At 44.5% G+C, this 25,235-nt stretch overlaps 1 protein-coding gene and 1 long non-coding RNA gene across 3 annotated transcripts in view; both read left to right on the forward strand.

Moving 5' to 3' along the window:
* Positions 1 to 1,103: 1,103 nt before the first annotated feature.
* prkx (protein kinase X-linked) overlaps positions 1,104 to 25,235 on the forward strand; it is a 37,555-nt gene continuing 13,423 nt past the window's right edge. Inside the window, exons 1-4 of one of the 2 annotated variants that reach the window (XM_071464324.1) lie at positions 1,104 to 1,722; positions 10,921 to 11,089; positions 14,395 to 14,658; positions 20,067 to 20,186. In XM_071464324.1, coding sequence (XP_071320425.1) covers positions 1,605 to 1,722; positions 10,921 to 11,089; positions 14,395 to 14,658; positions 20,067 to 20,186 — 671 coding nt within the window. In that variant the 5' untranslated portion in view covers positions 1,104 to 1,604. The remainder of the gene's footprint in view (positions 1,723 to 10,920; positions 11,090 to 14,394; positions 14,659 to 20,066; positions 20,187 to 25,235) is intronic. The other variant, XM_071464323.1, reaches the window with a different exon arrangement.
* LOC139609571 (uncharacterized) lies at positions 11,099 to 13,827 on the forward strand. The gene is made up of 2 exons (XR_011685272.1): positions 11,099 to 11,919; positions 11,958 to 13,827. It is a non-coding gene; the product is annotated as an uncharacterized lncRNA (long non-coding RNA).

Raw genomic sequence — 25,235 nt, forward strand, 5'->3', positions numbered from 1 at the left:
CGTGTTCCTGAGTCCCCTGTCCCGGTGGAGACCAGCTCCTGATCTCCAGTCACCACCTCGTGATCTCTGCCAGCTCCCTGCATAACCTCCAGTCCGCAGCCCCGCTGACACAGAGCCAGACCCTCGGCTGCCCACCTCCTGCCCTGCACCCTGGCCCGACCTGCAGCCGAATCCAGCTGCTTTTCACCTGGATAACCGGTTTTATTAGTGTGGTGACTGGACGAATAGTTAAGTTCTGCATGATAATTCTAATTCATGCCACTAAATTTCAGAGGGAAATGTTGTATTATTTACTTTCACTACATTAGAAACGTTCCATGGTTCCTGTTCCTCAAAGATCATATGAGATTATACAAAGTGTTTGAGTGTTTGCTCACACATTCATGTGTGTGTGGTAATAATAATTTAATGATCTAATGTATTTAGAGAATAACACAAACAGGATCTATTTCTGCTCTGAGTACTATCACTTTTTATAGAACATTTTTCTGATTATACTAACCTACTTTTACAGTGATATGTAAATGATCTGAACTTCTCCCAGCATTTCCATTTCCATTTTATGGCAAGTTCATGACTGACTCCAAATCTTTAAGAAATGATTGTAAAGAAAGGAAAGCTGGTTTGCATTTCAGATGTGTAAGGGAATGTGTAAATCACATTGTTTGGCTTATCTTCTTTGGGAGTGAATACAGTTATTTTAACGTTCATTTATTTCTTTTCCTTGGTTTTTCTTTCTTTCTTTTTCAAGCCAGGGTGATTGAGTTCATCATACCTGTTTTTATTACCACGCCCTTCCTCCCACATTATTGGTCAGTGTTATGGGACGGCGTGATATCATTGGCCGGGTTTTGTCAACATGCGGCTCCTGACTTCCAGATTTCAAGTTACCTGTTGTCAGGTGGACAATACAGGAAGTGGACCAGATTTGCAGCCCGTATTTGTATAGTTTTTTTTTTAAATCGTCGGTGAAGTTACTTTTCAGGACACCAGTGTGAATGTATTCCGTGTGGAGCACGTTTATCCTGAAAGGAAACGATGACAGTCTCTTGGGGACCTTGTTTTACTCAGTGACGCTGCTTTTATTTTGAAATTTGGCGGATGCTGATGCCGGACCGCTTCCTGGTTGATGTGGACAGGCGGAAGCGCCGCTGGGTGAGGTCTGTTGTTGTAGCTGAGGCGGTAATGGAGACAGTCCAGAAAGTTGGGAGCGAAAAGCAGCGGGATTGACGGCGTCAGTGGGCGGTAGGAGTCTGCTGTGCTCAGGCCCAGCGGAGCTTCACTGCGGAGCTTCCTCTGGCAGCTCCGTGCCCCGGTGCTGCTAGCTGCTAACGCTACATGCCAGGGCACCTGTCTCCGGCCCCTTTGTCTGCCTCCCGTCGGCGGCTCCAGGTCCCCTCCTCTGGCTCTCCTGCCCGGCTCTGACCCGCTCCTGTAAGCCGTCACCTCTCCGCTCACCGGGTGTCTGTCGCCGAGCCCGCCGGCCCTGACAGAGCCGGGCAAAGACGGCGGACTGAAACCGTCTCCGCTCAGAAATGCACCATACGAGCTGTGTCTGCGTCCCGCTGGATATTTATAAGCTCGGATCCTCCAGACAGTAAGACATGGCGTCCTCCAAAGCGAAGGTCGGAGCCCACAGTGAGAGCGGCGGTCCGGCTGGGGAGGCGGCTCCCAGCCCGCGGACATACCGCCTGGAGGAGCTGGAGACCGTGGCCACAGTCGGTGAGTGACACCTGTGCAGATGTCTTTCTGGAGACAACACAGCAGTGCTGGGTCCTGCCCCCCAGTGCTGGACGTGCACCGGGTTCAGTTTCCCCTCACAGGCCAGTCTTGAAATACTTTTTTAAAGGGCCGTCAGTATTTCTCAGGCTGTGAAGTCAGGTCTGAAATATTTGTGTGTGATTTTCTAGCTGAAAAATGCCTAGTTGCTCCCCAGGCCCCTGACCTCATAGCCTTATCACCCCCTCTGGTTTCAGCACATGATCAGATGTAATTTTCCTCTTTTTTCAGTTATTGATTGTCCATTGTTCCACCAATACATTGTGCAATGTTTTGTTTTCGTAATGTCCAGGGTGCCAGCTTTTCAGCTCAGTCTCCATCATGATTTCTTCATGCTGATGTGATCCGAAGGCATTGTGCAACTGTAACGCAGTGTCATTCTGTACCTAGTACCTGAGTTAGGTTTGTAAATCTAACTTGATTTGTTCAAGTCAGCTCCATCCAAAATGGGCTCTGCCAGTGTCCATAATTAATCAGATATCACCCCAAACCTAATCCAGATGTAGACATTGGTTCCATGTTTAGGTGGAAGAGTCTGAGTATTACACTATATTGAGTTTGCAGAACAAAAATAAGTTAAATTCACAGTCCCTATAATTTTCATTTAGCTTGTTCACAGTGTTTCAGTAGAAGCATATACAGCAAAGACATTTGTAACCCCAGTTTAAACTGTAGAGTTAAAGTGAAGTATCGTGAACTGTGCCACAAACACTGTATTCCCAAGCACAAATACACAAAAACAAGAATAACACAATATCACTGAAGTAAAGCAAACAAAGTGAATGAGGCAAATTAGAGCTAGTGCTTTGTCATGAGGTTCACTTCCAAGGTCATACCCCGTTTTCACAGAGCGGACAACAGAATACAGGAAGCAGATAAAAATATCAACCCAGCATAAACACTGATCGACGTGTGAACCTTGTTTAACTGCTGTCAGACGACGCAGCAGACACAGAATACTGCAGCGCTCTTTAAAGTTGACTCGGAGCAGCAAACAAAAATGGTTCACGCCATTTTCATCGTGGATTTTCAGTCCAAAATAAATAATACAGTCCACTTACAGCAGTGGATTCACAAGAGAAAATGAAAAAGCAAATAGAAAGACGCCAAAGATGGTTTATAGCTGGCGGTGCAGTCTCTCTGACCCATGTCACATAATCAACACCTCCAGCAGTGGCTCACCACCTTCTGGTTGAGCGCGCCCGACGACACTTCCTGCCGCCCTTTGAATATATTCAGTTTCAGTGGTAATCAAACTCAGTGACATCGATTTCAATTTTCAATTCAATCAACTGATACGTTCAACAGTGATGAAACCATGTTCGCAGAAGGAATAGAAATTAATTGTGTTGCATATATTAAGTTAATTCAAAGACCTGCTATATCCCATAATTTCAGATCACATTGGCTGGTATGACCAAGAAACGGGTATTAATTAGAATTTTATGCAAAGTTAAAAATGTCTAGAAGAGGAAGTCTTGAATTTAATTTGGTGAACCTGAAGGAACCCTGCTGAGCTAATGAGTGTCACACAGTGGAGCAATGATAATCATAATAATCATAATAATAATGTTCATAACAGATTAAACTATTTTCACCAGGAAGTAGATGGTCAGAGCCCAAGCTGACAGTGTCTCTGAGTCCAAGGTAATATCACAGTGTTTCCTCAAAATAGTTTATTATTGTTTTGCTGATCAATAGACTCATTGATTAATTAACTAACTGCTGCAGCTCTTCTGAATTCTTGGACATATTCTCAGTCTTGTTCACATCGTCGTTGATTAAATTTCCCTTAATTCAATCAGGAAACTTTATTAACAGTGGACTGTATTTCCAGGATAATTTTAATAGAGCTCCACAATACATTCAACAAACCAATCTTCAAGTCGAGTCTGGAATCTTAAACTGGGTTGTACTATCATGGATTCAGGCAAACATCATGTTCAGACACATTCAAAATATTTGTACAGTTAGTGTCAGTGAGATTTTACGTATCATTTAGCTCCTCTGCACCAACAGAAATCAGACATCAGTACTTAATCAAACCCTTTATCTTTCTTTTTTCCTTTGTGAAGATGTTTGTATAAATCCTGCTGCTGGCTGAGGTTGTTCCTGGAGAATCTGCACAACTGTTGTTATCTGAGAAGCTGCACGTCCTGTGCTCCCATCCAAACACTGCGAAGCGAAAAGGGAGCTGAAGTAAACACAGTACTCCAGGGTGGTTATTGTCTTGTTCTGTGCGGCGATGCGTTCGACAAAACAGATTTAGAGATCACAACATATTAAAACTCTTCCATCCACGCTGTAAGCATCGCTGCCTCAGAGTGGTGATAGTGTTGTTATTTTTATCTGTTTAAAATCAGCGCCCACGTGAAGGTGAGCACTGATCCTGTTGCTTGTTTGCGGTGAGCGAATCAGAGGACAGTACTTTGTTGGCGTCAGTGAATGCTTCTTCATGCTGTGACGGTGGTGGACAGAGTTCAGACTTCAACTGAAACATTTGGTGAATCCAAACCACGTAATAACCCGTCAAGGACAGTTTGTATACATCCTGTCTCCTGCTGTGCTCATCATCATGAGTGTGCGGTTCTTAAATCAGCACGCCACTGAGACAGACAGCAACATCTCGAGCCGGCAGCACCGATCCACCTTTGTATCTTTTTGAACGTCGGTGCTCGTTGGATCAGTCATCAGCTGACTTCACTGGATGACAGCGAGTCTTCAGAAACAGCCTGAAGTCATGTTCCATCAGCGAGAGGTGTGGAAACCGGCCAGTCAGCGAGGCAGAGTTCAGAGAACCTCACATGCCAAGGTTTGGCCCTGTTCAGGCTCCGACCTGCCCTTCAGGGAGGGTTAGTCATCGCCGTTTGACTTGTCTACATGATAAAAGTTTGAGTCACGCCTACATCGTGGGATTACACAAGACCTCTCTCAGGAAGGACCTTGTATAGAGAAGTAAGACTCATGTGTCCCAAGTCAGAACCTTGATTGCAGCTCTTCCTGCGTTGAAGGGAAGGCTTGGGCCAGTGTTTGATAATATTGAATATTGCAACATTTCCTGCCATGTGCAATATTTTTCATATCAACAATTTTTATTTTTTTGCAGTTTTGCACAGTAAAACTTTGAAAAACATAAAGTGAAGGGCTTCTGAATTGACCATAGGCTACAGTGAAGCAAACTGTTTTTTCTGTGGACGTGCTGAATAAATTCCAGCTCTGCAGGATGTACAGGAGATTTACTGTGATATGTCATGCCCACTTTAATTATGAATCATTACCTAATTTTATGCATGGACTGAGTAATGACCTTAGATCATGCAAACTGAATTTTGTAGGAATCCATCCCTCCAGTGGCAGAATATCCCAAACTCAGCGTGCACACAGTTTAGTTCCAGAAGTTTTAGCAAATTTAGATTTCTGAACATTTATATGACAGGTTTGAATTGTGTCATTTCAAAACGCATTGACCTATGGAAATCCTGTTGATAACTGCCAGTGTTGTGTGTAGAGGCATTCGTGAGAATCGGCTGAACGGCCTCAGACTCCAGTTTTTTTTGCTGTGGCTGGAAAAGTTCATTTTTAGAGCAGGAGACCATTTGAGTAAAGATGCAGAAGAAATGAGAGATTGAAATGATGAAAGAATCTTTAGTTTTGCTCTTGTGTTTTCTTTTTTTTTTTTAGTAAAGAAAAATAATAAGCATAATGTGAACAAAAACAGCAGGGCTCCGGCGGTGTTGCCGCTTGGACCCCTAATTAATAAAACCAAAACAAAAACCAAATAAAGTCTCGGCATTAAAACCACAGACATTAAGCCACTGAAGGAGCCATCTATCCAGTCTTCAGCCTTGACACTGCAGCAGTGGTGCAGACTCATCAGAAGGCCAGATGGTGATGGGAAAGCAAGCGAGCACCGAGCGATGACACTGGTCCCTCAAACCTTTTTCATTAATTGTAATAGTTGTATTTTATGGGCAGATTGAACATACATTCTGATTTATTATCTCATGCTGCCTACTTTATGGCGGACGTCCTGCTCGGTGGTATGCATTAAGCTACATGAAGGCAACAAAGCCTGAGCTTAATGTCTGTCAGGGAGCTGCATTCATCCTGTGCTGGGGAAAGCTCCGAGCTTATGAGCGCCGCATAAAAATCCAATTTGCCAAGCCATTTTGTCTGATGAGAGGGATTTGCTGCCTAAAACAAATCAGCTAAAGCTCTTTATCTGCCCGCTGTTGTTTAATTGTCATTGAAATCATGAGGCAACTCTCTTGCGCCATTAGATTTGTTCGCTGCCGTCACATGCTTTGGTATGACCTGGACAGTATCACTTGGAGCAACGCTAACTGCAGTCCCTGCAGGGCAGAGACTGAGTGAGTTCTGCAACCACTCACTAACCCAAACCTGGGGTTTAGGGATTTGTTAATGTGGCTTGTGTGAAGCTGTTTGTCATGTAAGTCCTGCTAGTACAACAAGAATTTCAAGGGTTGCATGCAGTGCAGCTGTTTTTCAGGAAAGGCAGGTGGGAGAGGAGTCTGGGATGACCCAGTTTCCAGGGGGGTAAATATCAGTTACAGTACATTACTTTTTGAAATCAAGTGGCCTTATTGAGGCTGAGGCTCACTGTCAGATCCCTTTGTCTCTGCTCGGTTTCTGATAACAGCCTTCTCAGGAAATAGCAAAGAAGCAGCCCTGTGATTTATGACATCACTCGGTGTGTAAAGAGAAGAGCTTGTTTTTGTCTCCCTTCATGCATGTGTTGAAAAGAGGCTAACCAGAATTGAATGTGTCGATATTGTGCAGCCCAAACAGGGGGTGTCAATAATCTTATCTTGTATTTTATGTTTCAGGTGTAAGTGATGCTGCCACTACACAGCACTTCAAGTTTTATTTGTCACATGTCAAAGGTACAATGTTCAGTTAGCAAAGCAGTGACATGAAGATCAGACTGTGCAATACTGCAGAACTGAAGCACAACAACAACAACAACAAACAATCATGAAAAATATTGCACTGGGTGTGGAGTTAGGAAGTATCAGGTATCAGCGATCCAGCACCAATCTAATACCGCATAATCTATCAATAGACTATAGTTTCACACACAGATTGAACTGCAGTTTTCCCAGAAATCAACTCTTCTTCTCTGCTCTGAATGTAGTGTAATGTTACATATATATAAAAATATAGAGCTGAAAACCACCAAGGTGCATCTTAAAAATGTGACTTAAAAGTCAAATTGAGCTTCTGTCAGACAAACACAACACTGACACATGAGCAGAGAGGATATGACATCACTGACAGGCGACCAATGAAACGAAGCGTTACCATGATTAAAGTCAGAGATTTCTCTGGACATTTAAATGTGGAAAAGGTACAGATTAGAACTTTATTATCTGGATTACAGAACTCAAGTCAGAAACACGCCTGTGTGAATTATTGACCAAACTAATATCAGCCGAAATCATCTCCTCAGGGTTTTTTCTCACAATGAAGACGTGTGAACGATGAATCAGGATCAGACCATGGAAACGTCCCCGAGATGGAGTAACGTTTTAAAAGGCTGTCTGTTTGACATTATGGAGATATGAGGCATTCACCTGACAGAGACGGTGCACTGCTGTTGCTGCGTTGCCATGGAAACACCCACCGGCCCGAGACAAAGGTTCATTGTAGGTAAAGCAGAGGGACGACAGCCAGCATTTCATTAGGAAGTTGCAGCAGCTCCGTGTCTGACTCAGAGTGGCTGTTATATCACAGGTTGTCATCAGCCATTTATCGCCTCCCTCGCCGCTCATCAGCGCCGCAGGAATGAAATGCCAAACGCCTTCTCCTCGTCTTCAGGAAGAAAACAACAACACGCAGCGCAGGGTGAAGTGAGGCCACAGAAAGTCCTTCCTCAGTCCTCCTGCTTTCCTGTTCTCATCCTGCACGATCTCCACCCGTTAACGCCACCGCCTCACCGTCCCAGCCCACAGGGACGTGGGTTATTCGTTTTTATTTAAAGACCATCGGCACAGTAACTCAACACATGAAGCACAAGACATAAATACCATGTAACAGTAACACACACGAAAAGTAAAAGAGGCAGAGTTCTGCCTTGTTTCTGTGATTGTTGATGTTTCTCACAGCTACAGAAATAAACTGTAGAGCAGCAGCGGTGATGTTAATGTTTGCAGATCATACGTGATCAAAGGCAGCAGTCTAATTAAATATCTCTGACATGTAAACAGAAGATTAGATGCTGCTCGGCAATTAACCGAAGAGAATCCGAACTGACACTTCGAGCCTGTGACTCACTCACTCTCGCTCATGTCAGCTCATGAACTGTTCCCTTAAAAAAAAGAAAAAAATACCACCTCACGTTCAGTCATGTGCCTCCACCTCTTCCAGTTAGTCTGCGTTCCCTCACAGTGAAGCCAGAGATGTGGACGACACGAGCACGAATGCTGAGCCTCAGCCTGAGCAGCTTCCACCTACAACACAACCAGCGTCCGTCCGTTTGAGCTCATTTTAGCTTCAGTGAAGACGACACCGCGCAAAAACGACAAACTGCAACAATCATTTCAGCGACCAGTGTGTTGATTTCAAGTGTTCACAATATTCAATAAATGGTCACACAGAGTTCCCTTAAAGTACTTTACAATCACAAAGAAATGTACTCCTTTATCAGAAAAAAATATCCAAGCTTTAATTGATCAGCATATTCACAGTACAGACCTGCAGTGAAGCTCCACACAGTCTAAAGGTGGACGTCCATGTGTTTGTGATTATAAAGCAGGTCTAGGTTCTATATTAATACTGTGAAAGTATCAAAGCCTCAGTCCACAGAGAAATGCACACAGACTGTATTCAGACACTGAGCCTTAAAACCAGCTGTCAGGACTTCTGCAACTTTGTGACGTCACAACAAAGCAGTCATTTCCCTCAGCCATGCCCTAAGCCCCGCCCACCTGGACCCCCCATCCAACCTTGCAGGACTTGGTTTCTCTGAGTGTTTACCTGAAATCTGCTATACTTTTATTCAATCACCCAAAAAACCCTCAGCCAATCAGAACAGAGAGGCTCAGATCCTCTCTTCTGATTGGCTGACTGACCTGTTGTCACTAGAGCTCTAGAGAGAAGCCTGAGAGAGGAGATGTAAAACTACACTGAGATGGTTTTTGGTTCTTAAAAGCACAGATATATCTTCTGTTGGAGATCAACACTTCAGAAAAACAACAGAAGAAGTGTGACACATGGACCTTTAATTGTAATCGAGGTAAAAGTTTGAAATAATCGCTCAGCTGCTTTTAAAAGACTGAGAGAGACTCTTTGCTGAAACTACAGTGTCATGTGATGCCCTGGAGCAAACAGGTTACTGCTGACATCCATGGTTGGGATCAATAACAAACTGTCAAAAACGCTGTCGACGCTCACAGATAATAAGTTGAAATCACTTTTAATGCAGCTGTTAGAAATGTGCCGAGGCAGCTGTGACTTTTTGGTTGGCATCCAGTAAACTCCTGAGGTCCTGGGTTGAGCACCAGATCTTTGGTCACAGGATCAATAACAGCCTGTCACCATTTCATCACCACCTCACTGATACTGGAGATTTTCAGGCTGCTGCCAACACTGAACATTTGAAATGTACATTCTTTTATGCTCGGTGGCCTCATCTCTCTGTTACCCTCGACTGGTAACTAAGTACATTTACTTAAGTACTGTACTTGAGCACAGTTTTGAGATACTATTTCCATTTCATGCTACTTTATTCTTTTTTAATGTGCTGCATTTATCTGACGGCTGCAGTGACTGGTTTTTATTTCTTTTTATACAAAACACACGATCATCTTCTAGCATGATGCACCGTCCAGTGAAAACCATCAAGTCTGTCGAAGGGTGAGCAGGAATCTGTGCAACAGGAAAATCCAGGCAGCGTGTTTAAAGAGTTTTCTAAAGTCAGCTTCAACTTTTTCATAACTCTGCTGACGTGACCTGTGTTTTTTTTTTTTTTCTTGTTAGACACAGAACATTTCTCAAACACTTTTTAAACAAGTGGATTAAAGTAAAAAGAAAAAGGCTGAAACACTGAACTGTAAAACCTGGTTTTCAGTTAAAAGCCTGAAGTTGGTGAGGTTAGTCTGTTCAGCACTTCAGCACACAGCTACAACAAAACCTCACTCACTGATGAGAGATGATACAAACTGCTTATATAACAAAATACAACTTTTTTTGAATGCAGGGCTGTTACTTGTGACAGCGTGCAGACCCCGGCTGGCCCCGGCTGTTAAAATCCTTTCCAAACCCTTCAATGTTGATTTTTTTTTCTTTCTGAATCGTCTCTGATTTGCCTTTGTTTACTGTGTAGTCTCAACTCCTCAGGCTTCCGACAGTCCAGTGTAGAAAAAGGAGACTCTCATAGTCTCATTGTCCGAAGCTACTACAGACTCTGTTACATTTGGACGGGTCACTCTGCCCTCTGTGCTCTCTGACTGATGAGGAGAGGAGAATATAAATGATTCTCACAAACATGTTTCCCATGAAAACAAACCAGAGGGTTTTGTTTTCAGGTTTTCTGTCCGTCTCATTCTCGTGGACATGATATCTCAGTAACTTGACAGAACCTCTTCACGTTCACTTGGACTCAAGGATGAACTGATTAGATTTGGGTGGTCAAAGGTCAAACGTCAAACGTCAAGGTCAAATATGTTGAGTTTCTGTACCCGCAGTAGTCGCACCGCAAGTAGCAGTTCTTTTATTTATTGATTAGGCTGCTAGCTATTGTTTAAAATAATTGATTAATCATTATTACATGGCACTAAACTGAACGTCACTGGCGTTGAACTGCTGGTCAGAGATTTGAAGACATCATGTTGGAGGTTGTGATCAGCAGTTTTTTGACAATTTCTAGATGAAATGATCAATAGATATATTCAGTAAACATGTAATGAGAGTCATGCATATTTATGTGTTCTTTATTCATCACTTATCTATCTAATGGGTATTGGCTGATCCTGATGAGCCTGATGAATCGAAGCATCTTTACTTATACACACAATCATAATCAATACACACACAACGTTAGATAAGTGCTTATTGGTCATGGTCTGGTGTGTGCTGTGGATTCAGGTCATGCTGGTTAACCCCCCCCCTTCTCCTCCTCAGGCACAGGGACTTTTGGCCGAGTCTTCCTGGTCAAGGACAAGAAGAGCAGGGCCTTCTACGCCCTGAAGCAGATGAAGATCCCCGATGTGATCCGACTGAAGCAGGAGCAGCACGTCCACAACGAGAAGGAGGTGCTGACGGAGGTCAACCACCCCTTCCTCATCCGCCTGTGAGTCCACTCGCCGGTCTCCCCCACAAACAGACCGGGGGCTACGGTACACTGGGTGAACATTTCTAATGGAGAAGGTCAAAGTTCAGGGTCTGGTTGATTCTGGATCAGATCTCTGTCGCTGTGATGTATTACATCAATGATCAGCACAGCCCCCTGGTTCCCGCCACAAACAGTCAGTGGGATTTTACATACAAAACAAAAACAACCTGACAGGACAGATAGTTTTCATGTTAGCCACTTGTTAGCAACCGGGCCTTTTAAACACATGTAAAAGCTTCAAGAAATCAGGGCCGGGGTGTTTACTGACGACTAACCACAGACCTTATTTCAGCCGTCTAACCAGAACCCATTTCAAATCTCATAGTGCTGAAATGCCAGGTAATTTCCGGGTTGAAGGATTCATTCAAGGGCTGGCGCTGTCGACTATTCCTCTATCAATTAATCTAAATCTAAAGACTTAAAAGACACACTCCACATTATAGATGGTACAGACACTTTGACAGAAGCTGTAACGATGGAAAAGTGGATCAGTGGGAGCTTCAGTGTAGAATCTGCGGTTTCTCAAGCTAACCAGGAAAAGTATTCCACCATATAATATTACAATGGTTTATATGAGGCTCAAATATAATGTTTGCAGTGCCTCCAGTGATAGAGTGGTGGTGGCTGTAGAACAGGTGGTTTGATATAGTTCTTAATTAGCCTCTTACTGTTTATTGCACTGACAGTAAAGTTCAGTCGTCAGCTCCAGCTTCGGTTATCTTTACCTCACCTGGTTCTGTGTGTGTGTGTGTGTGTGTGTGTGTGTGTGTGTGTGTGTGTGTGTGTGTGTGTGTGTGTGTGTGTGTGTGTGTGTGTGCGCGCCCAGAGAGCAGAGCAGAAGCAGTGTGACCATAAATGAGAAAATAAAAATAACTATACGGTGGTTAATGTTTATGTAGTGATGGCCGCCACAGATGTATCAATGATACGTGGATTTAAAACATCGACGTGGATGATAATGGCGACTAATCACAGCAGCCCTAATTCATGCCTGCAGCACTTTATCCTGATTCCACACTACAATGTGTTTCCCTCCTGACTGAAGTCGCACAGAAAGCAGCAGAAGATGAGAGTGAGATGAACATGATCCTGTAAAACAGCAGGATGAAGCAGAAGAACTTTATTTAGTGTAAGAAAATCTCTACCTCCCAGACATGTAGGAAGCAGCTTTATGAACACAATTAACAATTTCCAGAAGCCCCTCCTGTTTGTGCTTTGCTATAATTTCACTGTCTAGACTTGATAGATTTTCAGTGAAGTGTGTGAGAATATAGCTCACATTTCTAAGCAGAGCAGCTGTTCAATGAACAGTGTTGTGTTTCCTGATTTCATACCAGTGGTTTTGGTTTCTGAGCAGTTCTTATGAAGCAGATCATAATCAGGTCATTACTAAGAACAGAAATAAAACACATGTTTGAAGTGAGCTGATCAGTTCACCTCAGCCTTGTATGAAGCAGCTCAGTGTGATGTGAGGCTGCACTCAGTCAGTAGTTCAGGCCTCCTGCACATGAGAGAGTCTCACAGTACTCTCCACTGGAGTCTGATTCATTACATCAAATTGAACAATCTCATTAAATGAAGCAAACACGAAGGCTGCTGTGTGTTGAGAACAGAAATGAGTGGCTGCAGTTGGAGTTCAGATTTTAGCGTCGCTCTGGTGCTGTTGGTGGCCTCGCCATCACTTTCTCCACTCTGTTGTGTTGCTTTTTCTTTACCGTCAATTCATCCTCTTTATTTCCCAGTTCACATTTTCACTTCAGTCACTTTTCCAAATCAGGAGACCTGCTGCGCCCGAGGCGTCGCCGCCGATGTGTGATTGATTGATAGTTCATTAATCAGCTCGGTGGAGCTGAGAGAGCGGTGATTTGTCATCTGTAGCTTGTGTCATGTTGAACAGTGAGACGAGCAGAAACATCACAAGAATCTCACAACAATGTGAAACAGCTTGTTGGCTTTGTTAAAATAATACTGGATCCCCTGAAGACACACACACACACACACACACACACACATACACAAGCCAAGACAGGCTGTGTTCTGTGTTTAGTCAGGATGAGTAAGTTTCAGTAGTTTTTTTCTTTATTATATTTAATTTTCTTCATGCAAACAAAGTCAGAAAATAACATGTGCAAATAAACCTACAAACAGGATGTCTCAAGACCAGTTCCCTAAACCAGTTCCACCTCCCCAACCTTCTTGAAAATGTTGGCGGGTGTCATCCGACCCCCGTCACGGTACGGAGGCCGGATGAGGCCTCTGCGCAGCACTTTTTGTTTTGATGACAGTGACTGAACTTTCAGGACTGAACTGGAGGCAGGGGAAGCTCAGGTTGTCATGGATGTAATAATTTACTGCTCAAGTTTCTCATTGGCTTATCGCAGTGATTGACTTTGATATGAACTACTTTAAACTGTAACACTGACCTTTTAAATGAATGTTTACACCATGTTAGTCAGGTTAAACTGCTGCTGTGCGCTGATTATATGGAGGTGCCTGTGCATGTGTGTGCACGTACTGAGTGTAGTGGACACAGACAAACAAGTGTCTGAAATGGTGACGTCCACAGGTAGAAGTAGTTTGTAGAGATTTACCCACAAAGCCTGGAAGCTGTAATTACAACCAAAAAGCTTGAGTGAAGGCTCTGAAATATCAGTTTTGATTTTCAAATAAATTTGGAAACATTTCTTAAAAAAACATGTTTCAATTTGTCATTGTTGGTTATTGAGTGTAAAGGGATTTTTCCCCATTTACAATTAAATCTACAACACAAATGGTGCAAAAAGTGAAGTTGTCTGAACACTGAAGTCAGTGTGGTTATCAGGATGTAATCTGTTGCGAGTGAAGGTGAAACTCTGAGGGTTTTCTACAGTTATCTGATGTTTAGCTGTAGCACAGATAACGTCTGCCCTGTATCTGTACTTGCTGTATATTAGGAAATAAAACTGCAGACTGAGGGGGCAGTCAGAAGAAACAGGAGGACTCCATCTTCATCAGTGTTTTTCTTCCTCTGAAGTGCCCCTCCAGCTGAAATGGCAGTTCCACTCCACTCCAAACCACACAGGGAGATAAAACAGTGTGAGACTGATGCAGCGTCTCAGTCTATCTGATTTCCTACACTGCTCAACAGTTCCCAGGTCTCTAACACTTCAGCCTCCAGTGGACATGAAGGGCAGCTGTGGAGCGGACTCACTCAGTGTTCAGTGTGTGTTAAGCAGACTTGGACCATGTTGTTCCACCTGTGTGTCCTGTCTGTTGCTCCTCAGGTTCTGGACTCACCACGACGAGCGCTTCCTCTACATGCTGATGGACTACGTGCCGGGCGGCGAGCTGTTCAGCTACCTACGCAGCCGCGGGCGCTTCAGCAACGCCACGGGCCTCTTCTACACTTCTGAGATTGTGTGCGCCATCGAGTACCTCCACTCCAAAGAGATCGTCTACCGCGACCTGAAGCCCGAGAACATCCTGCTCGACAGTGAGGGGCACATCCGCCTGACCGACTTCGGCTTCGCTAAGAAGCTCTCTGACAGGTGATGGAAACCACGATTACAATGCAACTCATCAAGATGTTAAATAACCTGAAACAGATCAAACTGACAGGGACTTGAGTAAAGACAGGCAGATAGAACATTTTATTTCACTCTTCTTCTGTGGTTTATCTGAAGTGTTGATATCCATAACAACATATATATGTGGTTTAAGAACCGAAAACCATCTCAGTGTAGTTTTACATCTCCTCTCTCAGGCTTCTCTCTGGAACTCTAGTAACAACAGGTCAGTCAGCCAATCAGAGGAGAGGATCTGAGTAACAACAGGTCAGTCAGCCAATCAGAAGAGAGGATCTGAGCCTCTCTTCTGACATCACAAAGTTCCAGAAGTCCTGACGGCTGGTTTTAAGGCTGAGTTTCTGAATACAGGCTGTGTACATTTCTCTGTATATTAGTCAGAGATGTGGAGCTGAGAGTTTTTATCAACTACAAGGACAAAAGATATTAAAATGTCTTTCTACTAACAACAGACAACACTTTACACATGAAGTAATCCTTCACATTTGTGACTGACCTCACTGTAAAAAATGATCATCACATAATTACACTGGTTAAACAAGATCCAGCCCATATGATCACTATTAACATTCTATTATATATCATTGATAAAGAATTTTTTTTTTTAATAAATATAAATTCAGAACAGGAGTGAATGAACTAGTCTGGTTCGTCTCAGCCAGTTGCTCAGGTCGTGGTGGAGGTGGGATTTAGAACCTGTACCTGCTTTATAATCAGAAACAGACATAAATTACAAGGAACCTTTAAAAACAGTTCACCGAATGTAAAGCTGAGGTTATCTTGTCTTCTGGTATCAGCTGTGCTCTGACCTGCTGTCTTCTCTACAGATAGAGAATCAGAGCAACTGGGTCATAGATAAAACCACATATAATATTTATTACACGCAGAGATAAACAATGCTTCTTATAAGAAAAGAAACACGGTTCTGTTGTAAACCCGTGTGTCCACTCACTTCATTCTGAAACGTCGCCGGCCTTCAGTCTGCTAAAGTGACATCATTACGTTAACGATTATCTTTCTGTGAGACGTGACGGGACATCAGTTATTAGATAGATTCTGTATCTGATAAAGTAAATTCTGTAGGAAGATATGATGCTGACACTCTTCAAGTTGCTTCACGTACTTTGTTTTTCATTTGTCCTGCACTGTGAGAGGGAAACCGAGCTGGTCTATGAAACGTGTCTGTGTGCATGTCGAACTGTGCTGCCGCCTTTCTGTTCATGTGACAACATTCAGTCATTATTACTGATGTGACATTAGGTCACATTATTCAGACGTGGGACCAACATTACCAGCAGAGTTATATCATTGTTTCTTTGTTTGTGTTGTGTCCTGGTGCTGCTGTCCTCTCAGCCTTCCTCCAGCTGTGTGTGTGTGTGTGTGTGTGTGTGTGTGTGTGTGTGTGTGTGTGTGTGTGTGTGTGTGTGTGTGTGTGTGTGTGTGTGTGTGTGTGTGTGTGTGTGTGTGTGTGTGTCTGCTGCTGAATGTTGATTGGGAATACTCTGCCCTCAGCTCGCGGTGTTTGATGCTCGGTTGACTGTCAGTAGAAAGTGAATGACGAAGCAGCTGTCACTCCACACTGTACGTCTGATCTCTACTGTACGTCCCCTCACAGGCTGAGCTGAGCTGAGCTGAGCTGAGCTGCACCGAGGTTTAGCTTCCGTCAGTTAAGAATCGGTGTGGAGGTCATCGTGTCCCACAGGATTCTTTCCATAGACTGTAAATAAAAATGTGATGTGGACTCTGGGTCTGGAGGAGGGAAGCAGATAGATAAAGAGCTGAAACCAGCCAGAATACAGAGCAGCCCAGACCAGGTTCCACCTAACATCACATTCACACCTACCGGCAGTTTAGAGCCTAACGTGCATGTGTTTGGGTTTGGGAGGTACCCGGAGGGAACCCACACTGGCACAGCGAGGAACATGCAAAAATGTTTTTCTCACAGTCATAGAACCTGCAGGTCAGGTAGATCAGAGGGGTGGTGTGGATAAAACTACTAAGATCAAAGTAACAAGATTGGATCACCTCATCGGACCATCTCATCTGGATAACAGAGATTTTATTGAGGAGATCAAACTGAAAGTTGTCTCCTCAGTTTGTGCTGCAGACAAATCAGCTGGAAGGTGGACTTCAAACTATGTAGCAGACCATCAAATTATCACCCACTGAGAGGCAGATGAAGCCAAACAGCTGATTGTAACTGTATAAACAGACCAGAGCCGGTCATCAACAAGGAGCAGGAGATGTTAAGTGTCAAAGTCTGAGGGTCAGACACAGTTTTGTTATTGTGAAACTATGCAGGACCTTTAGTCTCAAAGCTTTAGGGAACTTAAAACTGCTTTACACTCGGTCGTCTTTCAAGTGCTCGTCAGATTGTCTCTTCCCCAACCTTTCCAGCTGAGGACACGGCCTCCAACCAAACCTGACACAGTCATGTCCACACGGCACAGAGACTGGACAGAGGTGTAAAAGGGGGCCTGCAGCAGGAGGAAGATGTGACAGCCGGCTTTTCAGAGCAGGTAGACATGCTGAACGCTCAGGACGTCTGCCTCAGGACGTCTGCCTGCCTCAGGACGTCTGCCTGCCTCAGGACGTCTGCCTGCCTCAGGACGTCTGCCTCAGGACACCTGCCTCAGGACACCTGCCTCAGGACGTCTGCCTGCCTCAGGACGTCTGCCTCAGGACACCTGCCTCAGGACGTCTCCCTCAGGACGTCACCCTCAGGACGTCACCCTCAGGACGTCTGCCTCAGGACGTCTGCCTGCCTCAGGACGTCTCCCTCAGGACATCTGCTTCAGGACGTCACCCTCAGGACGTCTGCCTCAGGACGTCTGCCTGCCTCAGGACGTCTCCCTCAGGACGTCTGCCTCAGGACGTCACCCTCAGGACGTCTGCCTGCCTCAGGACATCTGCCTCAGGACATCTGCCTGCCTCAGGACGTCACCCTCAGGTCGCCACATTGTATTTGCCCATGAGCTTGTGACGTGATGAACTTTTTATATAGATGATGTAGACGTTTCACCATTGTGACACAAATACAGCGTTTGAATGTGTGTGTGTGTGTGTGTGTGTGTGTGTGTGTGTGTGTGTTTAGTGTCCTTGAAAAGCTCAGATCGTCCTCTGGGAATTGGAGGGAACCCTCTAACAGGCCACTGAAGGAGAAACTTTCCCCAGACTGATGTGAGTGAGTCTGGGTGGGATACCCACAGAGCCAGGCCTCATGATTGCAGTGTTTCTCCACCCAGCGCTGCGTTGACCGCCTCTGACATGTAAACATAATGGAGTAAGATCACATTTCCCCCGGACTGGGGGAGGACACAGATGGGGAGTAGATACCTCTCTGATGTGCGAGTGACCCACTTATATAAATGGATGCAGCAGAATTTCCTGGGGTAGGGAGACAACTGCCTCATTGCCACCAGCTCTCCTGGCTCTCCGTGCTGAGGGCGTGATGTCATCACAACCGGCCCTGCCCGTGCTGCCACAGCGTCCCCCGCTGGCAGACACAGTCATTACGACCTGTTTGATGACATGTGTCTTATTTTCCTCTGCGGCCACGCCCCCGCCCACCCCGTACCCAGGCTTTATTCCCCTGACATCAGCAGGCTCCTCGTTCTCCGCCAGGATCAACATCATTTCCATACAAATTACTGTTGCCATGGCAACTGGCCGAAAGAGGTCATTACACAGGTGATATCGGTGACGGGCGATGAAAGCCTGGCGCCGGGCCAAGTGCTCTTCATCAGAGGACAAGTGGCTTTCAGAGGGAACACTGTGCACGTTTGTACCACATGCGGAGCGTCAATCAGCCGCTCTGTCGCCCATGACGACGGAGAGCCAGAGGCAAATAATCTGCTGAAGACTTCGTCATGTTGTTCACTCATCAGCCGGCCTTCCTGCCCAGCAGGCACCGACTGACTCCCTCATCCCTTCCACACGCCGCTCCTGCATCCTCGTCCACCGTCACAGACGACACTGCCGGGTCAGGTGGCACAGGCAGGTCACTTTACCCGCGGGTGTCGTCTTCCCCGTGCAACAGCTGTCTCTCTTCTTACACACGGTATAGAATGTGCAGATGTACACAGAGCGGACAGACGATCACTTGTCACCTGTCAAACTGTGGCCACACACACAATGTGGAGGACGCTCATATTTTCACACAGGCGGAGGGAGAGGTCAAAACATTACATATTGATGTGGACCGCCCCATGTTTATCTCACCGAGTCCTTTCAGACAACCGCCACTGTACATCAGCATCAAGGCAGAATAAGACACAGGGCCACACGATCGTAGGCCTTCCTGTTTGAGCTGAGGCCATTAGCGACTTAATCAGCTGATAGGAAGTTAATTAGCCACATTCTCGTCATTGATCTTAATTCATTTTTCACTCAAAAATGCCAAACATTTCATGGTTGCATCTTTTCCCAATGTGAGATTTTTTTTTCTTGGCCAGAGTTGTACTCTAGTAAATTATTAAATTGATGCATTAGTTCATTTTAATAGTCAAATAGGTTGAGGTGAGATCGTGTGAGGAACTTATCCATAGTCAGTGTTCAGTTTAAGTCAGCATTTTATTTTGAACATTTTCACCACTTTATCAAACAGCCCTTTACTTTGAAACTACAGTTTGTGAGCCATTGAACTACTGTATTTCTACGCACTGTATCACTCCACAGATGAACTGTTTGAGTTTGGTGCACTTGTGCGTAGGAAGACAGTAGTGTAGTTCCAAAGTAAAGGTCCCCGTCCACAGCTGCTCATCGCTCAGCTCCAGGACAGGATCCAGCAGATGAATGCACAGAGCCCAGTGTCAGCACCTCTACATCTGCTGCCTGGTCACTGTGGACGTCAAGATTTCAGGTTGAATCACCTGTAAGGCACCTACCTGACCTGCTAACCCTATTTAACACAGGCAGTGCCTCAAACTAGGACTGCAGCTAACAATTGTGGTGTTAGTTGAGTAGTCTGTTATTATTAGTTAAGAAATGTGTTATTCTTATGACTTATTCATGAATTATTCAGTCAATAATCTGAAAATATTGAACTGAAAATAGGCAACAACGTCCAGCAGCCTGAGGTGACATCATCACACTGATTGTTTCGTCTGTTCAGACTCAAACATGTTTCATTTATAGTGGAAAGAAGCAAATCCTCGGACTGGAGAAGCTGCAGCCAGATACAAATCAAAAATCCTTCATACTCGGTGGACTAATGGATTAACTAACTAATCACTGTCACTGCTTGACCTTAAAGATGTGGCTTCTGAACAACAGACAAAGCCTCAGAGCTCAGATGATGCTCAGTAAATACATGTGAACAGTGAAGACATGTTGCTATAGTTCAACCACACGTTTGTGTCTCTGTGTGTCAGGACCTGGACTCTGTGTGGCACTCCTGAGTACCTGGCCCCCGAGGTCATCCAGAGCAAAGGTCACGGCCGAGCGGTGGACTGGTGGGCCCTGGGCATCCTCATCTTCGAAATGCTGGCTGGGTAAGTGCTGCAGTGGAGCGCAGTAGCAGCTCCAGCCGTTTAAACACCGGGGGGCACCCTCCTCCACCGCAGCACAGAGGCGGAGGGGGACAGGCTGGAGTCTGCTGCTGAGAAGGTAGTCCTGTCTGAGGGATCAGAGAGTGTCTCCTGTTCTAACCACACACACACACACACACACACACACACACACACACACACACACACACACACACACACACAGGTGAAAAAATTCCTCTTTGAAGCGCAGACAATGAAGGATTTGAGTACATGACTGGAATAAACTTGATGATAATCTCCCAAAACAATCAGGCAGACACACACACACACACACACACAGGGGGTGGACACAATGACATAAACACCTGTGCTTTACTGATGCAACCCATCATAACAGCCCTGCAAGAGGCAGAGCACCGGAGGAGTGTGTGTTCACAGAGCAGAGGAATTATTCTATTAATCGTGTTGCTGTTATTGTCTCAGTGTGGTAAATCTATTCATTGTGTGCTTATTGGATACTGCAGAGCTGCGACAAATTAATCTGTGAATGGGAATCATTGTTGTAGATGGAGAACAATGACGCTGATCCCCTTTAGAAAGCACTCGGGTTTATTCTAATGTTCTCCGTAATCCGCAGTGAATAATAACGACTGTGCCGCTCAGAGAGGACAGGCCTGAAGCTTGAGACTGACTACAACATTGATCAAGACTTGGTTCAGGGACACCAGGTGATAATCTATAATCCAGCTGTTAATCAATTGAGCCAGTTCAATAGCATCTGGTGTTCTGAATATTCTGCCATACTCACGAGCTCTTATTTTTAAACTGTTTTCATGCACAAAACAAGAATAAGCCAGAGTTACCACCTCGAGGTTGTTCCCTCCACCAACCAGCCAGGTTCTTTTCTTCCTGAGTTACAGTGTTGAATAATGGCCAGAACATTATGATGTCACAGTGAAGCTGACCTCTGACCTGTTGGGTATAAAATCTAATCACTTCATTTTATCTTCATAGAATTAAATTGTGTCATAATTCTGTGAAATAATTGCATTGTAATTGTCAGTTGAGTATGTGAATTCATGGGTCACAGTGACCTTTGACCTTTGACAACCAAATTCTAATCAGTTCATCCTTCAGTCCAAATGAATGTTTGTTCCAAATTTGCAGATGTTACTCAGATATCACGTTCACGGGGACAGACGGACAGACAGCCTCTGGCCCTGACTGTCGCCCCTGAGGAGGCATGAAAGTGCGTAGTTTACCCTCTGAATGGCGTCGCTGACAGAGTGAAATACAGAGTTTTGGCTTTATTTTTCCAGGCGTGCAGATATCTGTCTGTGTGATTGGGCAGGAGACATAAACTCTGCTGACAGTGAGATCTGTGGATAAACAAGAGTGTTCCTGGAAAAACTTTTTATATTTGTAGCTGTGCTAAGAGTGCTGATCTAAGGAGGGCAGTGTTGACCACGCTGATCCAAGCCATTAAAGTCTGTGCAAAATAAAACCCATCCAGTGGAAGACTGAATGATGAATTAACAGATGTTTTGCTGCTTTTTCATCTTTGCAGGTTAAAGGAGCTTTTTGTTTAAGTTAAGTTTTGCTGTTGCTACATAGCTTACATTAGCATTTACAGCTGTTTACTTACCAACAGCTGTCTCCAGAGGTGGAAACAAACACCAATGTTAAATCTTGTCTCTATCACCTCTTTTCTTCTACTGAAGTTAGCATGCTAGGCTAGGCTAGCCCCGGCCTGTCTCTTCACCTTCCAACAGTGAATTACTGTTGCGTCCAATCTGTCCTCTTGTCCAGCAACAATCACCACCTCCCGCTCTCAGCAGCAGCAGAGGAAACCTACGAACAGACCCCAGAAAACAGAATTCACTGTGCTGCTCAAAGGCTACTGCAGCTACACTAATTGTGCAGTGGTGGTCTGCTGCTGCAGAATGTGCATAAAGGAAACAGTGATCATGTTTATGATGGAGGACATTCAGCCTTTGTTGTAACCGTATTGCTTTAACTCCTGAATATGGAGCAGCTCCCTTCACTCCTGATGAAATGTCAGCTGTGTGTGAAGCCGGCCTCACCTCTACATCTATCTTCATGCCCTGGTAGGAGAAGATATGTGGCTTTGAATTAGTGGCAGGAATGTGACCTTTTCCGAGCATTTTCATTACATCAGCAGATGTGTCCACGGAGGGGCACTATTGTAAGACCCCCACAGACCAAGAGCTCTCTTCATCTAACGTATTGTGTAGCTGTTGGTCAGAGCATGTAGCGGCCGCTTCTGAAATGTTCACAGTGGAAGATCATCCTCCTCTGGGGTGAAGCACAAGTTGTGGAAACATTGAGTGAAGGGTCATGGCCCCAAGGGAGGAGGAGAGAGAGTGATCTCTCTCTTACAGACTGATCTGTAATCCCACCTTCAGGGCCAGATTTCTGCTCTTAATGGGAACCAATCACCCCGTGTGTACACGGACTGATGCATGTTGCTCTGCACATGAAGTCTCACTTCTCTCACACTGAAAACCTGCCTCCTGTATGTTAGATAAAGACCTGGTCCAGTTTGTAGTGGTTTGGTCACTTTCGTGTTAATTATACAAATAAGTTTAAAGAAGAAGAAGAAGACGTGAGTGGAAAGGAGTATTTTAAATCAGAGATCAATCCCACTTTGGAAGTTTAATCAAAGAATTTCTAATCCCAGTTTCAATTTTTTAGATTGACTGCATGAAACTGAAATTGACCCCTTTCCTGTCTCGTCACCTCCCCTGGCTCTCCGGCTGGTCCTGGTCCACCTCAGATCAGTGGCGCGTCAGGCTGGTGATTAGAGATGAAGATCCTGGAGGAGAAAGACTTCGTCCTGTTCCTGCAGCCTGTCACCCACAAAGCTCTGGCGTAGGACACTGCAGCTCCTCCTCTGTTGAGCCCTTTACCGTCAATCACACCTAAAAACAAGTAGAAACCTTCTAACAGCTCCTAGATTCTGCACTGGTCCTGATGCTGCAGTGTTAATAGGATTAAACAATGCACCCATCATTTGTTATTCTTACAGTCTTAGCAGGCTCTAAAGGAAAGCTCGTGAGGACATCAGTATGCATCCATGAATGAATATATAGTCTGCTCTGTCTGCTCTACTGTAAAAGTTTTTTGCAAGGAGAGCTTTTGCTCCAAGGTTGAATAATTTAGGAGTGCATGAGGAACTTTTGGGGCTCAATGAAAATTTATCAAAAAAGTGTTTTTTTCTGAGGAGACATTTCTGAGGAGGCCGCTGCTGCAAAACGCAAATAGCAGAAACGCTGTGCACGCCCGAGTCACTTTTACATAGAAATCAGGACAGCGGTCCTATTGGGTTTGATCTGTAACATTTGTGTATCTCTGTCAGCGTGGCACAAGTCTGAACTGAATGCTGGGACATTAAAGGCCCCATATTGTATACAGTGAGATTTCCATGTCTTTTGTGATCATAAAGCTAAAGATTTTTAGTTCTTGAAACCAAAAATTATATTTATATACCTTAAATGGATAGTAACACTTAAAGTAGTGAAATATGGGACCTTTAAAACAGAGGCTGCAGACGCACACAGTTACACATGCACAGAGAGACTTCAGTGTATAAAGAAATGAATAATAAAAGGTGCATATTCTGGTCCCGCTCTGACACTAACTCCACCGCTCATCAGAAACAGAGCTGTTGTCTTGTTTTTGTGACAGATTGGTACAACTGCTTGACATCAGTGAAGCACACTGCTGATATTTTTTGTCATCAAACAGTGAAGTCATTTGCTTTCCAGTGCTGTACACTGTACTGAAAAGGGCAGTTTAAAAGATTATTCATTATGCACTACACTTTGGCTGCCAGTATCATCAGAACCGCCCTCTGCCTTTCACAGAGCACATCTACAACCTGCCTCAGCTGATGGATTCTGACTGTGTCAGCGCGTCAGGACTAACAGCTCCAGACAATGACTCATAAATAACATCTCTGGCAAAAGACAAAACTTTTTATGTGTCCGCGCAGGTGGTGGTGGGGGGCATCGTGTCTTCTTCTGTTTATCTGTCTGTCCCCTTCTTGTGAACGTGATGTCAGGAACACCTGGAGGGAATTTCATTACCCCTGGCACAAATCTCCACATGGACACAAGGATGCACCGCGGTCAAAGGTCAAGGTCATTATGACCTCACGAAACACGTTTTTGGCAATGACTTCGATGAAGAATTCATACAATAATTTTGACACAAATGTCTTGTTGGATAAAATTATGAAGTGATGACATTTTATATCTAAGCGGCTTTACTGTGACATCATAATGTTCAAGTTTGTTATCAAGGTGTCATTGTGAATTTGAATATTCCATCGTTTAAAGCGCCATCCAGTCTAAAGGTAGATGTCCATGTGTTTGTGTCTTTCCTGAAATCTGCTATATTTTTATTGGATCACTCAGAAAACAGTCAGAAAACAATCACAAACATTCACAAACCAATCAGAAGAGATCCTCTCTTCTGATTGGCTGACTGACCTGTTGTTTCTCAGATCCTCTCTTCTGATTGGCTGACTGACCTGACCTGTTACTAGAGCTCCAGAGAGAAGCCTGAGAGAGGAGATGTAAAACTACACTGAGATGATTTCTGGTTCTTAGACCACAAATCAACACTTCACATGAAAGACAGGAAAGGTGTAAATGTGGGACCTTTAAATACCTTTTCTAACTAATAGTACCAAATCCTGAGGAATCATTCAGAGGCAAAACATTTCCACTATAAACCACTCCATATATATTTGCCTCATATTACTTTGTCTACTCTTTACCCATCCATTAAAGTCAGAAGATCTGTCATCCTCCCCCCATTTTGCTGGAATGACCCAGATTCTCCAGCGATGACTGCATCAGTTTTGGAAAAAAAACACATAGGAGTGGAGTCTGTGGTGCACAGCCAGCTCCCAGACGCCCCCATCCCACCACCTCCCAACTCTGGAGCTTTTCACTGGGAAGGGGAAGCGGCGTGTGACAAACTGGTGCGATTATGCGCCTGTCTGCTCCGTGCGTAATGCGTTCA

Source organism: Trachinotus anak, unplaced genomic scaffold (assembly GCF_046630095.1).
Source record: "Trachinotus anak isolate AG129_WGS33_773 ecotype Australia unplaced genomic scaffold, CSIRO_AGI_Tana_v1 ptg000026l, whole genome shotgun sequence".
NCBI lineage: Eukaryota > Metazoa > Chordata > Actinopteri > Carangiformes > Carangidae > Trachinotus > Trachinotus anak.